Consider the following 14,599-nt stretch of genomic DNA (forward strand, 5'->3'; position numbering starts at 1 on the left):
AAAAGGTATCCGAATCGGCCAGGAGGAGGTCAAACTTTCACTCTTCACGGATGACATGATACTCTATATGGAAAATCCCAAAGATTCTACCAAAAAACTGCTAGAACTGATTCATGAATTTAGCAAAGTTGCAGGATATAAAATCAATGCACAGAAATTGGTTGCATTCCTATACACCAACAATGAAGTGACAGAAAGAGAAATCAAGGAATCGCTCCTATTTACAATTGCACCAAAACCCATAAAATACCTAGGAATAAATCTACCCAAAGAGGTGAAAAATCTATACACTGAAAACTATAGAAAGCTTATGAAAGAAGTTGAAGAAGACACAAAAAAATGGGTACAGATTCCATGCTCCTGCATAAGAAGAACAAATATTGTTAACATGTCGATACTACCCAAAGCAATCTACATATTCAATGCAATCCCTATCAAAATAACACCAGCATTATTCACAGAGGTAGAACAAACAATCCTAAGATTTGTATGGAACCAAAAAAGACCCCAAATAGCCGAAGCAATCTTGAAAAAGAAAACCAGAGCAGGAGGCATCACAGTCCCAGACTTCAAACTATACGACAAAGCTGTAATCATCCAGACAGTATGGTACTGGCACAAAAACAGACACTCAGGTCAATGGAACTGAATAGAGAACCCAGACATGGACCCACAAACGTATGGCCAACTAATCCTTGATAAAGCAGGAAAGAATATCCAGTGACATAAAGACAGTCTCTTCAGCAAGTGGTCTGGGAAAACTGGAAGCAACATGCAGAAGAATGAACCTGGACAACTTTCTTACACAATACACAAAAATAAACTCAAAATGAATGAAAGACCTAAATGTAAGACAGGAAGCCATCAAAATCCTTGAGGAGAAAGCAGGCAAAAACCTCTTTGATCTTGGCCGCAGCAACTTCTTACTCAACACATCTCCAGAGGCAAGGGAAACAAAAGGAAAAATGAACTACTGGGACCTCATCAAAATAAAAAACTTCTGCACAGTGAAGGAAACAATCAGCAAAACTAAAAGGCAACCGACAGAATGGGAGAAGATACTTACAAATGACATATCAGATAAAGGGTTAGTATCCAAAATCTATAAAGAAATTACCAAACTCAACACCCAAAAAACAAATAATCCAGTGAAGAAATGGGCAAAAGACATGAATAGACACTTCTCCAAGGAAGACATCCAGATGGCCAACCGACACATGAGAAAATGCTCAACGTCACTCATCATCAGGGAAATACAAATCAAAACCACAATGAGATACCACCTCACACCCGTCAGAATGGCTAACATTAACAACTCAGGCAACAACAGATGTTGGTGAGGATGCAGAGAAAGAGGATCTCTTTTGCATTGTTGGTGGGAATGCAAGCTGGTGCAGCCACTCTGGAAAACAGTATGGAGGTTCCTCAAAAAACTAAATATAGAACTACCCTACGACCCAGCAATTGCACTACTAGGGATTTATCCAAGGGATACAGTTGTGCTGTTTTGAAGGGACATATGCACCCCCATGTTTATAGCAGCACTATCAACAATAGCCAAAGTATGGAAAGAGCCCAAATGTTCATCGATGGATGATTAGATAAAGAAAGTATGGTGTATACACACACACACACACACACACACACACACACACACACACACACACACAATGGAGTATTACTCGGCAATCAAAAAGAATGAAATCCCATTTGCAACTACGTGGATGGACCTGGAGGGTATTATGCTAAGCGAAATTAGTCTGTCAGAGAAAGACAAATATCATATGACTTCACTCATATGAGGACTTTAAGATACAGAACAGATGAACATAAGGGAAGGGAAACAAAAATAATATAAAAACAGGGAGGAGGATGAAACATAAGAGACTCTTAAATATAGAGAACAAACAGAGGGTTCCTGGAAGGGTTGTGGGAAGGGGGCTGGGCTGAACGGGTAAGGGGCACTAAGGAATCTACTCCTGAAATCATTGTTGCCCTATATGCAACTAACTTGGTTGTAAATTAAAAAAAAAAAAAAAGAAAGAAAGAAAGAAAGAAATCTCCTTTAAAGTCACAGTTACCACGACAGCTGGTCATCCTCATATCACTCTCACCTGTCTTTGCAAACTCCAGACCATCCTGCTCTCCTTGCCTCCTTCCAAACAGCAAGACTTTTTTTTCCCCTTCTGTGAGTCACTTCAGGTGAGCATCTTCATCCCTAACTCCAAGGAACCCAACACTGAGAGTCAAGAGACACACCCAGGTCCTTACGGGGGGGGGGGGGGGGGGGGGGGGGGGGAGAAGAGACCAGGAATACTTACCCTTGAATATTTTTCTCCCTGGTAGTAGATTTTGAAAATAAAATATTCATTAACAGTACAAGGTAACCCCTGATAAGCGTTAATATGAAAGAAGCTACGTAGGTTAGAGCAAGGAGGGAAGGAGGAGAGCCCATAACCTGAGACATTTCCATGAGGCCCTTGGTTAGATATTTTTCCTGTATTTATCCATGATGAAACAACTTTCTTACTACTGCCTTCATTTTTCTCACTGCTGAATAGGGCTCAGTCTACTACTAACTTGTTACTGATATTACCCTCTTCCTGATCACCAGAGACCTGATTGACAAATTCAATAGACTTCTCTTGGTTTGAATAACAACAATAATAACTCTCCATTTCATGGGCCAAGTATTGTTTTGTACTGCATACCCTATCTCACTTAATCAATTCAGCAATGCCGCGAAGAAGGTATAATTCTTCCCATTTTGTAGAGGAGAAAACTGAGGCTGCGAAAGTTAAGAAAACTTAACTGAGGTTAAGTATATTTCCCAAGGTCATACAGTGAATTAGACAGAAGCCAGAATTTAAACACTAGTTTAGGGGTGCCTGGGTGGCTCAGTCGGTTGAGCGTCTAACTTCAGCTTGGGTCATGATCTCACGGTCTGTGGGTTCGAGCCCCACGTCAGGCTCTGTGCTGACAGTTCAGAGTCTGGAGCCTGCTTCAGATTCTGTGTCTCCCTCTCTCTCTGCCCCATCCCCACTCATGCTCTGTCTCTCTCTGTCTTAAAAATAAATAAAACATTAAAAAAATTTTTTTAAACACTAGTTTAGACTCTGAAAAAATCCCGAGATCAGACGAGATCGGGCGCGTTCGGGGTGGTATGGCCGTAGACAAGACTCTGAAAAAATCCCATGCCTTTACCCACACTGATGAGTTTAGGGTGTCTATGCAAGACTTAAAATGTTTTCTTTTAATTTTAATTGTGGTAAAATGCAAAGGCATAAAATTTACCATCTTAGCCATTTTTAAGCTTATAGTATATTCACATTGTTGCACAACCAACCTCCTGAACTCTTTTCATCTTGCAAAACTGAAAACTCTATACTCATTAAAAACAACCTCCTTCTCCCCTTGCCTAAGCCCCTGGCGACCACCACTCCACTTTCTGTATCTAGGAATGTGACTACTCTAGGTACTGCATATAATTGAAATCATACAGTATTTATCTTTTCTGTGACTGGCTTATTTAATTTAGTATAATGTGTCTGACTTCAGCTCAGATCATGATCTCACGGTTCGTGAGTTCGAGCCCCTGTCAGCCTCCGAGGTGTCAGCACAGCTCAGGTATAATGTATAGTATACTATAATATATATGTATGTATGTGTGTGTGTGTGTGTGTGTGTGTGTGTGTAGTATACTATACTATATATAGTATATATAATGTATATATGTATGTATATGTGTATATAGTAAACTATAATATATAATGTATAGTGTATATAACGTATATATGTATATATGTGTATATATACATAGTAAACTATAACATATAATGTATAGTACATATAATGTATAGTATAATGTCTTAAATGTTCATTCATCTTGTAGCATGTGTCAGATTCCTTTCCTTTTTAAAGCTGAATAACATTCCACTGTCTTGATAGACCACATCTTATTTATCCATTTACCTATTAGTGGGCACTTGGGCTGCTTCTATCTTTTGGCTATTGTGAATAGTGCTGCTATGACCATGAGTGTACAAATATCTGAGAATCTGCATTTCACTTCTTTTGAGGGTATACCCAGAAGTGGAATTGCCGGGTTTGCTGGATCATATGGCAATTCTATTTTTAATTTTTTGGAACCATCATACTTTTTTCCATAGCGACTGTACCATTCTGCCTTCTCACCAACAGTGTATAGGGTTCCAATTTCTCTATACCCTTGTCAACACTTTTTTTTTTTTTTTTTGTAGTTAACCATTCTAACAAGTGGGAAGTAGCATCTCGTTGTGGTTTTGATTTGCATTTGCCTAATGATCAGTGATGTTGAGCATAGTTTCATATCCTTATTGGCCATTTGTGTATCTTCTTTGGAGAAATGTCTCTCCAAAATCCTTTGCCTATTTGAAAATTAGGTTTGGGTTTTGCTGCCGTTGTTATGGATGCAAGACTTTTAACACCCTTTTATCCCCTCAAGTTTTGTACTTTGGTTTTTGAGGTAAGTTCCCTGGCAGTTTCTCTGTATTTTTGACCAATTCTTTCTCCTCAGCTCCTGAAATGTAGAGACATTAGCCAAAGATCAAGAGGCATCTGAATTTCTTTTTTGTTTTTTAACGTTTATTTATTTTTGAGAGAGAGAGAGACAGACAGAGTGAGAACAGAGGAGGGGAAGAGAGAGGGAGAGAGAGAATCTGAAGCAGGCTCCAGGCTCTGAGCTGTGAGCACAGAGACCAACAGGGGCTTGAACTCATGACCTGTGAGATTATGACCTGAGCCGAAGTCAGACACTTAACTGACTAAGCCACCCAAGTGCCCCTGAATTTCTTTAAATAATTACCACAACAAACGCAGAGATGAGTAATTATTTACTGAGTAACTATAGTGTGCACGTTAGTAAAAAAACGATAGTAACAGGGGCACCTGAGTGGCTCAGTCAGTTAAACATCCGACTCTTGGTTTCGGCTCAGGTCATGATCTCATGAGTTCTGTGCTGATAGCCTGCTTGGGATTCTCTCTCTCCCTCTCTCTCTGCCCCTCCCCCACTTGTGCTCACTCTCTCTCTTTCTCTCTCTCAAAATAAATAAACTTTTTAAACAAATGATAGTAACAATATCTCACTTCTATATGATTCCTATGTGCCTGGCATTTTGTACCCATTACTCATTTAATCTCATAAGTCTCTGTGGTAGGTATTATTATGAATCCCATAATACACTGTGAAAATTAAGCCATGGAAGATTTAGGCAACTTCCCTAAGACCTGCAGTAAACCATGGGAGATGCTACGAAGGGTTCCTCTTTGCAAGAAACCCAAAGGAAAAGACAAGACTAGCACACTAGAGTTAATATGAAATAATGCAGCATTCATAAAAACTAATTACTCTTTCAACACAACTACTCTATATATGGGTTTAATTTTTTACTCTTATTAACCGTCTTTATGATCTCTCTGCACTGCCCTGTAAATGGGATGAGACACTCTGAAAGAAGTCATAATCACTCCTCTAAAGGATCAATTACTCAGCAATCATGTAAAGGTTCCTCTGTGCAAAGTTCTGGACTAGCTGACTTGGGTGAAAGGATCTAGTATTTCCTTGTCCTTGCGGAACTCACGGTCTTTGGGGAAGACATGAACATGGGAAATGCTTAAAGGAAGAAAAGATCCTCTATCTAGATGATTTAAAGTGTACAATTCAGTGGTACTCAGTACCTTCACCATGTTTTGCAATCCATTTCCAGAACTTTTTCATCAGCCCAAATGGAAACTTCATACACATTAAGCAATTGTCTCTCCTCACACCCTCTTCCTTTTCAGCCCCTGACAACCACAGTCTGCTTTCTGTCCCTATGGATTTATATTTCATATAAATGGAATCATACAATTAGTGATCTTTTGCATCTGGCTTCTACCACTTTGCATAATGTTTTCAAGGTTCCTTCCCATTGCAGCAAGTATATCAGTACAATTTCATTCCTTTTTATGGCCGAACAGTATTCCATGGCATGAATATACTACAGATTATCCATTCATCCACCAATGGGCTGTTTCCACTTTTTGCTATCATGAATTGTGCTGTTGAGAACATATGTGTGCAAACATTTGTTTGAATATTCATTTTCAATTCTCTTGTGATCCATATCTAGAAGTGAAATTACTGGACCATCTGGTAATTGTATGTTTCACTTTTTGAAGAACCACTAAACTGTTTTCCACAGAACCTGAAACATTTTACATTCTCACCAACAATGTATAAAGGTTATGATGTCCCTGAATTCACCAACACTTGTTATTTTCAATTTTTTTATGATAACCATCTTAGTAAGTATGAAATGGTATCTCACTGTGGTTCTGATTTGCATTTCTCTAGTGACTAACGATACTGAACATCTTTCTATATTATTGTTGACCCCTTTTTTTTATCTTATTTGAAAAACAATTTCTATTCAAGTCCTTTGTCCATTTTTTATTAAGGTATTTTGCCTTTTTATTATTCAGTTATAAGAGTTCTTTATATATTCTGCACGGTAGACTCTTATTAGATATATAATTTGCAAATATTTTCTTTCATTCTGCAGAATGCCGTTTCACTTTCTTTTTTTTTGCTTTTATTTATTTTTTTGATTGAATCATATTAATTTATTATTAATTTTTTTAATTTATTTTTTAATATATGAAATTTACTGTCAAATTGGTTTCCATACAACACCCAGTGCTCATCCCAAAAGGTGCCCTCCTCAATACCCATCACCCACCCTGCCCTCCCTCCCACCCCCCATCAACCCTCAGTTTGTTCTCAGTTTTTAACAGTCTCTTATGCTTTGGCTCTCTCCCACTCTAACCTCTTTTTTTTTTTTTTTTCCTTCCCCTCCCCCATGGGTTTCTGTTACGTTTCTCAGGATCCACATAAGAGTGAAACCATATGGTATCTGTCTTTCTCTGTATGGCTTATTTCACTTAGCATCACACTCTCCAGTTCCATCCACGTTGCTACAAAAGGCCATATTTCATTTTTTCTCATTGCCACGTAGTATTCCATTGTGTATATAAACCACAATTGCTTTATCCATTCATCAGTTGATGGACATTTAGGCTCTTTCCATAATTTGGCTATTGTTGAGAGTGCTGCTATAAACATTGGGGTACAAGTGACCCTATGCATCAGTACTCCTGTATCCCTTGGATAAATTCCTAGCAGTGCTATTGCTGGGTCATAGGGTAGGTCTATTTTTAATTTTCTGAGGAACCTCCACACTGCTTTCCAGAGCGGCTGCACCAATTTGCATTTCCACCAACAGTGCAAGAGGGTTCTCGTTTCTCCACATCCTCGCCAGCATCTATAGTCTCCTGATTTCTTCATTTTGGCCACTCTGACTGGCGTGAGGTGATATCTGAGTGTGGTTTTGATTTGTATTTCCCTGATAAGGAGCGACGTTGAACATCTTTTCATGTGCCTGTTGGCCATCCGGATGTCTTCTTTTTAAATTTTTTTTTTCAACGTTTTTTTATTTATTTTTGGGACAGAGAGAGACAGAGCATGAACGGGGGAGGGGCAGAGAGAGAGGGAGACACAGAATCGGAAACAGGCTCCAGGCTCCGAGCCATCAGCCCAGAGCCTGACGCGGGGCTCGAACTCACGGACCGCGAGATCGTGACCTGGCTGAAGTCGGACGCTTAACCGACTGCGCCACCCAGGCGCCCCCGGATGTCTTCTTTAGAGAAGTGTCTATTCATGTTTTCTGCCCATTTCTTCACTGGGTTATTTGTTTTTCGGGTGTGGAGTTTGATGAGCTCTTTACAGATTTTGGATACTAGCCCTTTGTCCGATATGTCATTTGCAAATATCTTTTCCCATTCCATTGGTTGCCTTTTAGTTTTGTTGGTTGTTTCCTTTGCTGTGCAGAAGCTTTTTATCTTCATAAGGTCCCAGTAATTCACTTTTGCTTTTAATTCCCTTGCCTTTGGGGATGTGCCGAGTAAGAGATTGCTACGGCTGAGGTCAGAGAGGTCTTTTCCTGCTTTCTCCTCTAAGGTATTGATGGTTTCCTGTCTCACATTCAGGTCCTTTATCCATTTTGAGTTTATTTTTGTGAATGGTGTGAGAAAGTGGTCTAGTTTCAACCTTCTGCATGTTGCTGTCCAGTTCTCCCAGCACCATTTGTTAAAGAGACTGTCTTTTTTCCATTGGATGTTCTTTCCTGCTTTGTCAAAGATTAGTTGGCCATACGTTTGTGGGTCTAGTTCTGGGGTTTCTATTCTATTCCATTGGTCTATGTGTCTGTTTTTATGCCAATACCATGCTGTCTTGATGATGACAGCTTTGTAGTAGAGGCTAAAGTCTGGGATTGTGATGCCTCCTGCTTTGGTCTTCTTCTTCAAAATTACTTTGGCTATTCGGGGCCTTTTGTGGTTCCATATGAATTTTAGGATTGCTTGTTCTAATTTCGAGAAGAATGCTGGTGCAATTTTGATTGGGATTGCATTGAATGTGTAGATAGCTTTGGGTAGTATTGACATTTTGACAATATTTATTCTCCCAATCCATGAGCAGGGAATGTCTTTCCATTTCTTTATATCTTCTTCAATTACCTGCATAAGCTTTCTATAGTTTTCAGCATACAGATCTTTTACATCTTTGGTTAGATTTATTCCTAGGTATTTTATGCTTCTTGGTGCAATTGTGAGTGGGATCAGTTTCTTTATTTGTCTTTCTGTTGCTTCATTGTTAGTGTATAAGAATGCAACTGATTTCTGTACATTGATTTTGTATCCTGCAACTTCGCTGAATTCATGTATCAGTTCTAGCAGACTTTTGGTGGAGTCTATCGGATTTTCCATGTATAATATCATGTCATCTGCAAAAAGCGAAAGCTTGACTTCATCTTTGCCAATTTTGATGCCTTTGATTTCCTTTTGTTGTCTGATTGCTGATGCTAGAACTTCCAGCACTATGTTAAACAACAGTGGTGAGAGTGGGCATCTCTGTCATGTTCCTGATCTCAGGGAAAAAGCTCTCAGTTTTTCCCCATTGAGGGTGATGTTAGCTGTGGGCTTTTCATAAATGGCTTTTATGATCTTTAAGTATGTTCCTTCTATCCCGACTTTCTCAAGGGTTTTTATTAAGAAAGGGTGCTGGATTTTGTCAAAGGCCTTTTCTGCATCGATTGACAGGATCATATGGTTCTTCTCTTTTTTTTTGTTAATGTGATGTATCACGTTGATCAATTTGCGAATGTTGAACCAGCCCTGCATCCCAGGAATGAATCCCACTTGATCATGGTGAATAATTCTTTTTATATGCTGTTGAATTCGATTTGCTAGTATCTTATTGAGAATTTTTGCATCCATATTCATCAGAGATATTGGCCTGTAGTTCTCTTTTTTTACTGGGTCTCTGTCTGGTTTAGGAATCAAAGTAATACTGGCTTCATAGAATGAGTCTGGAAGTTTTCCTTCCCTTTCTATTTCTTGGAATAGCTTGAGAAGGATAGGTATTATCTCTGCTTTAAACGTCTGGTAGAACTCCCCTGGGAAGCCGTCTGGTCCTGGACTCTTATTTGTTGGGAGATTTTTGATAACCGATTCAATTTCTTCACTGGTTATGGGTCTGTTCAAGCTTTCTATTTCCTCCTGGTTGAGTTTTGGAAGAGTGTGGGTGTTTAGGAATTTGTCCATTTCTTCCAGGTTGTCCAATTTGTTGGCATATAATTTTTCATAGTATTCCTTGATAATTGTTTGTATCTCTGAGGGATTGGTTGTAATAATTCCATTTTCATTCATGATTTTATCTATTTGGGTCATCTCCCTTTTCTTTTTGAGAAGCCTGGCTAGAGGTTTGTCAATTTTGTTTATTTTTTCAAAAAACCAACTCTTGGTTTTGTTGATCTGCTCTACAGTTTTTTTAGATTCTATATTGTTTATTTCTGCTCTGATCTTTATGATTTCTCTTCTTCTGCTGGGTTTAGGCTGCCTTTGCTGTTCTGCTTCTATTTCCTTTAGGTGTGCTGTTAGATTTTGTATTTGGGATTTTTCTTGTTTCTTGAGATAGGCCTGGATTGCAATGTATTTTCCTCTCAGGACTGCCTTCGCTGCATCCCAAAGCGTTTGGATTGTTGTATTTTCATTTTCGTTTGTTTCCATATATTTTTTAATTTCTTCTCTAATTGCCTGGTTGACCCACTCATTCGTTAGTAGGGTGTTCTTTAACCTCCATGCTTTTGGAGGTTTTCCAGACTTTTTCCTGTGGTTGATTTCAAGCTTCATAGCATTGTGGTCTGAAAGTATGCATGGTATAATTTCAATTCTTGTAAACTTATGAAGGGCTGTTTTGTGACCCAGTATGTGATCTATCTTGGAGAATGTTCCATGTGCACTCGAGAAGAAAGTATATTCTGTTGGTTTGAGATGCAGAGTTCTAAATATATCTGTCAAGTCCATCTGATCCAATGTATCATTCAGGGCCCTTGTTTCTTTATTGACTGTGTGTCTAGATGATCTATCCATTTCTGTAAGTGGGGTGTTAAAGTCCCCTGCAATGACCACATTCTTATCAATAAGGTTGCTTATGTTTATGAGTAATTGTTTTGTATATCTGGGGGCTCCGGTATTCGGCGCATAGACATTTATAATTGTTAGCTCTTCATGATGGATAGACCCTGTAATTATTATATAATGCCCTTCTTCATCTCTTGTTACAGCCTTTAATTTAAAGTCTAGTTTGTCTGATATAAGTATGGCTACTCCAGCTTCCTTTTGGCTTCCAGTAGCATGATAAATAGTTCTCCATCCCCTCACTCTCAATCTAAAGGTGTCCTCAGATCTAAAATGAGTCTCTTGTAGACAGCAAATAGATGGGTCTTGTTTTTTTATCCATTCTGATACCCTATGTCTTTTGGTTGGCACATTTAATCCATTTACATTCAGTGTTATTATAGAAAGATATGGGTTTAGAGTCATTGTGATGTCTGTATGTTTTATGCTTGTAGTGATGTCTCTGGTACTTTGTCTCACAGGATCCCCCTTAGGATCTCTTGTAGGGCTGGTTTAGTGGTGACAAATTCCTTCAGTTTTTGTTTGTTTGGGAAGACCTTTATCTCTCCTTCTATTCTAAATGACAGACTTGCTGGATAAAGGATTCTCAGCTGCATATTTTTTCTGTTTAGCACACTGAAGATATCGTGCCAAGCCTTTCTGGCCTGCCAAGTTTCAAAGGAGAGATCAGTCACGAGTCTTATAGGTCTCCCTTTATATGTGAGGGCACGTTTATCCCTTGCTGCTTTCAGAATTTTCTCTTTATCCTTGTATTTTGCCAGTTTCACTATGATATGTCATGCAGAAGATCGATTCAAGTTACGTCTGAAGGGAGTTCTCTGTGCCTCTTGGATTTCAATGCCTTTTTCCTTCCCCAGTTCAGGGAAGTTCTCAGCTATAATTTCTTCAAGTACCCCTTCAGCACCTTTCCCTCTCTCTTCCTCCTCTGGGATACCAATTATGCATATATTATTTCTTTTTAGTGTATCACTTAGTTCTCTAATTTTTCCCTCATACTCCTGGATTTTTTTATTTCTCTTTCTCTCAGCTTCCTCTTTTTCCATAACTTTATCTTCTAGTTCACCTATTCTCTCCTCTGCCTCTTCAATCCGAGCTGTCGTCGTTTCCATTTTGTTTTGCATTTCGTTTAAAGCGCTTTTCAGCTCCTCGTGACTGTTCCTTAGTCCCTTGATCTCTGTGGCAAGAGATTCTCTGCTGTCCTGTATACTGTTTTCAAGCCCAGCGATTAATTTTATGACTATTATTCTAAATTCACTTTCTGTTATATTATTTAAATCCTTTTTGATCAGTTCATTAGCTGTTGTTATTTCCTGGAGATTCTTTTGAGGGGAATTCTTCTGTTTGGTCATTTTGGATAGTCCCTGGAGTGGTGAGGACCTGCAGGGCACTTCCCCTGTGCTGTGGTGTATAACTGGAGTTGGTGGGCGGGGCCGCAGTCAGACCTGATGTCTGCCCCCGGCCCACCGCTGGGGCCACAGTCAGACTGGTGTGTGCCTTCTCTTCCCCTCTCCTAGGGGCGGGATTCACTGTGGGGTGGCGTGGCCCATCTGGGCTACTTGCACACTGCCAGGCTTGTGGTGCTGGGGATCTGGCGTATTAGCTGGGGTGGGTAGGCAAGGTGCACGGGGGCAGGAGGAGCAGGCTTAGCTCGCTTCTCCTTAGGTGATCCACTTCAGGAGGGGCCCTGTGGCAGCGGGAGGGAGTCAGATCCGCTGCCGGAGGTTTGGCTCCGCAGAAGCACAGAGTTGGGTGTTTGCGCGGAGCGAGCAAGTTCCCTGGCAGGAACTGGTTCCCTTTGGGATTTTGGCTGGGGGATGGGCGGGGAAGATGGCGCTGGCGAGCGCCTTTGTTCCCCGCCAAGCTGAGCTCTGCCCTCCGGGGGCTCAGCAGCTCTCCCTCCCTTTGTCCTCCAGCCTTCCCGCTTTCTGAGCAGAGCTGTTAACTTATGACCTCCCAGACGCTAAGTCGCACTTGCTGTCGGAACACAGTCCGTCAGACCCCTCTGCTTTTGCCAGCCAGACTCGGCGGCTCTGCTTGGCTGGCGAGCCGCCCCTCTGTCCCGGCTCCCTCCCGCCAGTCCGTGGAGCGCGCATCGCCTCGCCGCCCTTCCTACCCTCTTCCGTGGGCCTCTCGTCTGCGCTTGGCTCTGGAGACTCTGTTCTGCTAATCCTCTGGCGGTTTTCTGGGTTCTTTAGGCAGGTGTAGGTGGAATCTAAGTGATCAGCAGGACGCGCGGTGAGCCCAGCGTCCTCCTACGCCGCCATCTTCCCTCCAGCCCCACTTTCTTGATAGTGTCCTTTGCTGCACAAGTTTTAATTTGATGAAGTTCAATGTAGGTAAGTTTTTCTTTTGTTACTCATGCTTTTAGTGTCTTATCTAAGAAATCATTGGCAAATGTAATGTCATTCAAGATTTAGCTTCGTTTTTCTCTAAGAGTTTTGTAGATTTAGCTTTGAAGATATTATTCTTTCCTCATTAATTGGTCTTAATACCCTTGTCAAAGATCAAGTGACCATAGATGTATAGGTTTATTTCCGGATTCTCAATTCTACTCTATTGATCTATATGTCTACCTTTATGCCAGTAACACGCTGTTTCCATAACTGTAGTTTCTAGGATGTTTTGAAATCAGGAATGTGAGTCTTCCAACTTTGCTTTTATTTTTCAAGATTTTTTTCAGCAATTTGAAGTCACTTGCAATTCCATATGAGCATTAGCATTGGCTTTTCCACTAGCCATGTTGGGCTACCCCCATTCCCTTTGCATTCGGGAACCTTCCGTAGGTTTATTTTGTGAGATCAGGCTTTAGGTTAGGTTTTTATTTTTAAAAAATGTGTGCAAGCACAATCGATTTTTAAAAATTGCTTTTATTTCCCATGACTTAAAAATGAATAATAGTCTAATACACAGCATAACACTAAACAGGTGGTCTGTGAACAATAAATACTTAAATAGTATGAGTAGCACGAATATTTCAAATAATTTAAATAAATAAAAAATACAAAAGATTTTAAGCTATAAGCAAATGAATTGTGCATTTCTCTGTTCTAAACAGCGTAGTGCAACTTATAACATTTACTATGATTTTAAATAATCTCACACATTTGCTGTTATTCACTTTTCACATGGCATAAAATTAGAGATGAAGATTGCACTCTGAGTCCTGGAAAATAGCCATTTAGTTGGCCAGGTGAACTCAGCATCCTTTTTATTTCCTGAATGTCCCTGTGAGCTTGTTAACGACGAGCAAGCATCTTCTGATTTCTACCCTGACAACCTCCCAGGCACAGTGGCTGTATTCTTTCTCTTTAAGATAGAGACTGATTCCTTGGAAGTATCTCTTCACAGCCAGTCTGGAGTTCTCATTTCCCAGGGGTAGCTGTTCCACGTTCATTTCCTCCCTCAAACACGTCTCCAGGTCATCCAGCTGTTGGTAAAGTCCAACAAGGAATCTATCCAGAAGCATCTCATCCCAAGCCACAAAGGAGTCGCTTTTGCTGAAGAGGTTGAAGATCTGCTGGAGCATCTCATGCACGACAGCTGTCACTTGTGTCTTCTCAAGCTGGTTCCCAGCCACAAGTATCTGAGGAAAGTTGAAGTCAGTCCTGTCCTTCAGACAGGACAGAATGGAGACTCTCTCCATTTGACTCAAAAGTGTGAAGGTTTCTGGATTGCCGTGGCTCGGACGCAGGTCACAGTCCAGAGAGTAGGCAGGGCTGGAGCACAGCATCACCAGAGCCAACAGCACAGAGATTGAGAGAGCCATGAGGCAGCTGGAGGGTGGGATTCTGCAGGACTGCCTGAAGAGGAAGTCTCAGAAAGTTCTAAGAACTTTGGGTGATGAGTGCCTTTTAAATCATGAACATAGAAACTTTCATTTTCTGGGTTTTTCCATTTTGCCCGGTCTTTTCCCTTTCTACTTTTTTTTTTTTTTTTTTTTTTTTTTTTTTTTACAAAATCAGTAAAAAATGTACATTTATTGACATGAGTGCCTAGATGGGGGACTCCAACCACATGTGCCAGTGCAGTATCTACACAGCATTAT

General features: G+C 40.3%; 1 protein-coding gene across 1 annotated transcript; it reads right to left on the minus strand.

The window, feature by feature from the left end:
- Window positions 1–13,762: 13,762 nt before the first annotated feature.
- On the minus strand, window positions 13,763–14,320 carry LOC122205560 (interferon alpha-2-like). Its single transcript, XM_042914028.1, has one exon. It carries the CDS (start codon window positions 14,318–14,320, stop codon window positions 13,763–13,765), a length of 558 nt encoding a protein of 185 aa, XP_042769962.1.
- Window positions 14,321–14,599: the final 279 nt, after the last annotated feature.

The sequence above is a fragment of the Panthera leo genome, chromosome D4 (assembly GCF_018350215.1).
Source record: "Panthera leo isolate Ple1 chromosome D4, P.leo_Ple1_pat1.1, whole genome shotgun sequence".
In the NCBI taxonomy this organism is placed as follows: domain Eukaryota; kingdom Metazoa; phylum Chordata; class Mammalia; order Carnivora; family Felidae; genus Panthera; species Panthera leo.

Bases quoted from the DNA above. Each gene is read 5' to 3' on its own strand.
- LOC122205560 (XM_042914028.1), bottom strand. From the start codon at position 14,320: ATGGCTCTCTCAATCTCTGTGCTGTTGGCTCTGGTGATGCTGTGCTCC.